The sequence below is a fragment of the Elephantulus edwardii genome, unplaced genomic scaffold (genome assembly GCF_000299155.1).
Source record: "Elephantulus edwardii isolate Elephantulus edwardi_28Jun2011 unplaced genomic scaffold, EleEdw1.0 scaffold00184, whole genome shotgun sequence".
NCBI classification, from domain to species: domain Eukaryota; kingdom Metazoa; phylum Chordata; class Mammalia; order Macroscelidea; family Macroscelididae; genus Elephantulus; species Elephantulus edwardii.
This window is the reverse complement of record NW_006399934.1, coordinates 4,208,926-4,212,742: the sequence shown is the minus strand read 5'-3', so window position 1 is coordinate 4,212,742 and position 3,817 is coordinate 4,208,926. Positions and strand designations below refer to the sequence as shown.

The following is a 3,817-nucleotide window of genomic DNA, read 5'->3' as shown; positions in this document are numbered from 1 at the left end:
CTGATGTCATAGCAGAGGCGGCAGGAGACTGATTGTTCCAGGAATTGGTCCTCGGGTGTCTTATCCAGCAAGTTGCACCCTCACAGGCTTCTTTGCTTTCAGACATTCCAATCTACCTTTCCAGAAATACTTTGAATTCCAAATTGGGTTGATTTCCCTTCTTCTATCATCTGCCTTGTAATTTCCCAACCCCTCCTTCTTCATTTTTGCTGCCCATATCCTTCCGTGCCTATCTCCAGTCCACCTAGCCTTCTGGCCAGGCCACGTGGGGATTCCTCTGGAAAACACCTATGCTGGAGAGTAACAGGTGGAAGAGCTTCAGCAAAGAACTGGGGAGAAGGAACTTTGTTGTCAATTCTCGAATGCCAACTTTGCAAGTGGTGATTGTTTCCTCAAAGACTCCAGCCCTGACTAGGCAAAGCAGAGAAGTATAGAGAGTCAAAGGGAAAGAACAGGAAGAGTCCACAATAGTAAGAGAGAAGTGAGTGAGCTGCAGAGTGAGGACATGGGAGCAACTCGTGTGACACTGGCCAGAACACCATGTTGTTTGAGCACACCACAAAGGACCTGGAGGCACAAGAAAAGAGAACCTCTTCCTGTGCCAGTCGGATCCAGTTCAACAGTACACAACAAGAGAGAGCCCAGTGACACACGCTTTTGAATGTTTCCCTACTTGCACATCTTCCACAAGTTCTTCAGACTCTTCCTCTCCTTTCATCCTTTTTCTCTCATCTTCATACCTGTTAGAGAATCTACTGGTTTATGCAACAATTACTAGTTGATGGTCTATCAAACACAAAGAAACAGGCCCGGTGCTAATTAATAATAATATGAATTCAAATCCCTGTACCACTTTCTCTTCTGTATTTCCTTCATTACCTTTTTCTCCACTACAGCCTCCTTACCCTCAAAGGCAGGCCTCAGGAAAACCAAACACAAAGACGGAACCTCGGTCAGAAAACCATGTTGTTATGTCCCAAGACGCTTCCTTGTGCTGCCTCTTTTGCATGCCTTTCCCCTGATTTCCCATCTCCTGGGAGAAGGGATCCTAGCCGAGGACCTAATTCCTGTTTCCCCTCCTTCCCTACTATAGGTGAGGCCACAGGAAAGAAACCAAGCCACTGACCAAGGACCACCCAGCAGTTATGGGGGTTATCCAAGTGTTGCCCCTTGCCTTTGCTCCTCCAGTGGACAACAAGGTCCTCCTTTTCCCCAAAGCAGAGGTCACAGATAGGGCAATGGTAGATCTTCTGCGTCCAGTGGGTCTTCTGGTGCTCGATTAGCCCAGAGAATAAGCTGAAGGATTTGCTGCAATGAAAGCAGCTGTGTTGCTTCTCTGTGAGGTGGACCTTCTGGTGGTGGAGGAGATAGGCTTTCTTACTACAAGTGAAGGGACAATGGGAACAAGAGAAGGCCTTGCTTTTTGTGGGCCTTCCTGGGCGAGGACTGGACCTGATACCCAAGCATGGGATTCTAGGAGTGAGAGCTTGGATTCTGGGCACAGAGCCATGGGTTGCAGTGAATGGTGCCTGAGTTCTCACAAGGATTACCTGGTTTTTGTCAACAGATTCCTGGTTCTTAACAAAAGATGGCTTGGTCTGGTTCATACGGTTTTCAGTTCTAAATAGAGATTCTTGGCTGCTGGCCACCAGTGCCTGCTTCCTAATGATGGGTTCCTGGATCCCAGAGATGGGTGCATGGCTCCCATCCATAGGCTCCTGGGTGGACACCTGGAGTTTAGATGTGGCATTTGGAATCTTCACAACATCCTCCTGCTTCCCTCCTGACTCTTGGCCTTGGTGTGTCTTCTGGTGACGTTTGAGCTCTGACTGGTCCCGGAATCTCTTCCCACAGTTGGAGCATGGATGAGGGCGATGATCCAGATGGACCCGGTAGTGGCGATTCAGCCCAGATGGGTCACAGTAAGTCTTGCCACAGAGGGAACAATGGAAGGGCTTTTCCCTGAGATGCACATGCTGGTGGTATCTTAGGGTTCTGAGGTTCCTAAATGTCTTCCCACACTGACTGCAGTTGTGAATCCACTTGGGATTGTCAACAAACTGGTGTCTATGGAGGTGGGAGTGTCTTTTGAAACATTTACCACAGGTGTGACAGTGAAAAGATAACACACCCCAGGATGCTGAGAACACTGGGATCTTGGCCGTGGACCTGGCTGGAGGAGAGGGTGGGCTGTGGCCCATCTGTCTCCCAGCAGGGGAGACCTTCTCATCATCAGTCCTATCTCTTGGGCTCTCAGTCTGTTCTTGAAGTTCCTCATACTCCTTCTTGTCTCCTATAGAGATGAAAAAGAATAACACAGGATTTACCAGGAGAACCCCAACTCCACTGTGTCCAAAGTGTTCCCTTTTTTGATGCCCTCCTAATTTAGCTAAAACATTCTCCCTTCCCCTTGGAACTCATAGGTTAAAGACAAGAATACACTTTTGGTTTTTTAATGAAAATAAAATAAAAATTTTACTGGAATCTTTCAACAACATCATAAGAGATCAAAATCTTAAACAATAACTACATTTCGTGAAACTCATCAACTCTCATTATTACCCACAGTCTACAAACTCCAGAAATTACCCACTACATATCATATCATTTCATATCATATCATAAGCATATCATCTAAATTGGAACCCTGGGTAATGAAAGGAATTATCAATATTATATAAGTTGGGGTGAGGTGGATAAATCAAGATAGCCCTAGAAAATCAAGAAGTGTGGTTGGCCTGGCCTGATACCTCTGCATGGGGACCAATCTTCCTACTCTAGCCTCAATTCGGACTCACTGCCTTGAGTGGATTCTAACCCCTTAGAACCCTCCATCAGTTTTCCAAGGTGTTAAATCCCAACAGAAGACAGCCCCCACCTTTCTTCAAATATGGATTCAAAACTGGGTTAACAAGGAAGCTCACTACACACTACACCACCAGAGCACCCTTCCCTAATGCAGCACCACGTTTATCTTCCTTGCTATTTAGAATTTTTTTAATCACAAAATTATTAATCTGCAACTGACGTTAGACTCCTAAATCCTAGAAACTGAAGATATTCTGTTATTCTGAATGGGTGAAGCAACTGACATTAGACTCCTAAATCCTAGAAATTGAAGATATTCTGTTATCCTGAATGGGTTAAAAGGTCATCTCTTTGAATCCAAAGGACTAGAGTTTTTAGATTGATAATGATCTTTTGGGAGCCAAATGTATAAGTGATCTCAGGCCTCTGCAAACTCCAACCCTGACCAGGCTAGAAAAGTACAGACTAGGGGAGAATACATTGTTGTACATGTACATAGGGTTTTCAGAGGCCTGCTATTTCAGAAGTGGATGGCCAATCCTTCCTAGTCTGTCTTAATGTGAATGTTCAGATTTAGAGAAGTATCAGACAGACCAGCAAGTTAAAGGTATATCCCTTATTGTGGAGTTAAAAATTAGTATTAGTGTTGTCCCTACCTTTGGCACATGTGTCTTTACCCACTTATTTCCCTGCTCCACCATCCACCAGGATACCCATCCACTTCTACCCACTCCCTTCACATCTATCTCCCATTGACCAGCCCTTGATCTAGTAGCTTATATATGAAGCTTCCTCGGGTTCTGTGATTCCAAACACATCAACTTCTCATAGTTCCTTTCTTGGGACCAATGTCTCTGAAGTTCAGTCATAATGTTTCCTGAGCAAAGGTGATGCATCCTGTAGAACTGGTGTGTAGATAGGCTTTTTCTTGGCCCGAGGGCCAAAGATTCTTACCACTGGACCAATTGGCAACATCAGGATGGATGGTGAAGAGATTGAGATTGTACAC

At 45.2% G+C, this 3,817-nt stretch overlaps 1 protein-coding gene across 1 annotated transcript in view; it reads right to left on the bottom strand.

The window, feature by feature from the left end:
• Nucleotides 1–351: 351 nt before the first annotated feature.
• The window catches only part of ZFP57 (ZFP57 zinc finger protein), an 8,303-nt gene continuing 4,837 nt past the window's right edge, over nucleotides 352–3,817 (bottom strand). The window contains exons 4-5 of the mRNA XM_006896285.1: nucleotides 1,551–2,293; nucleotides 352–411 (exon numbers count right to left, since the gene is read on the bottom strand). Of these exons, the coding sequence (XP_006896347.1) occupies nucleotides 352–411; nucleotides 1,551–2,293 (803 nt within the window). The remainder of the gene's footprint in view (nucleotides 412–1,550; nucleotides 2,294–3,817) is intronic.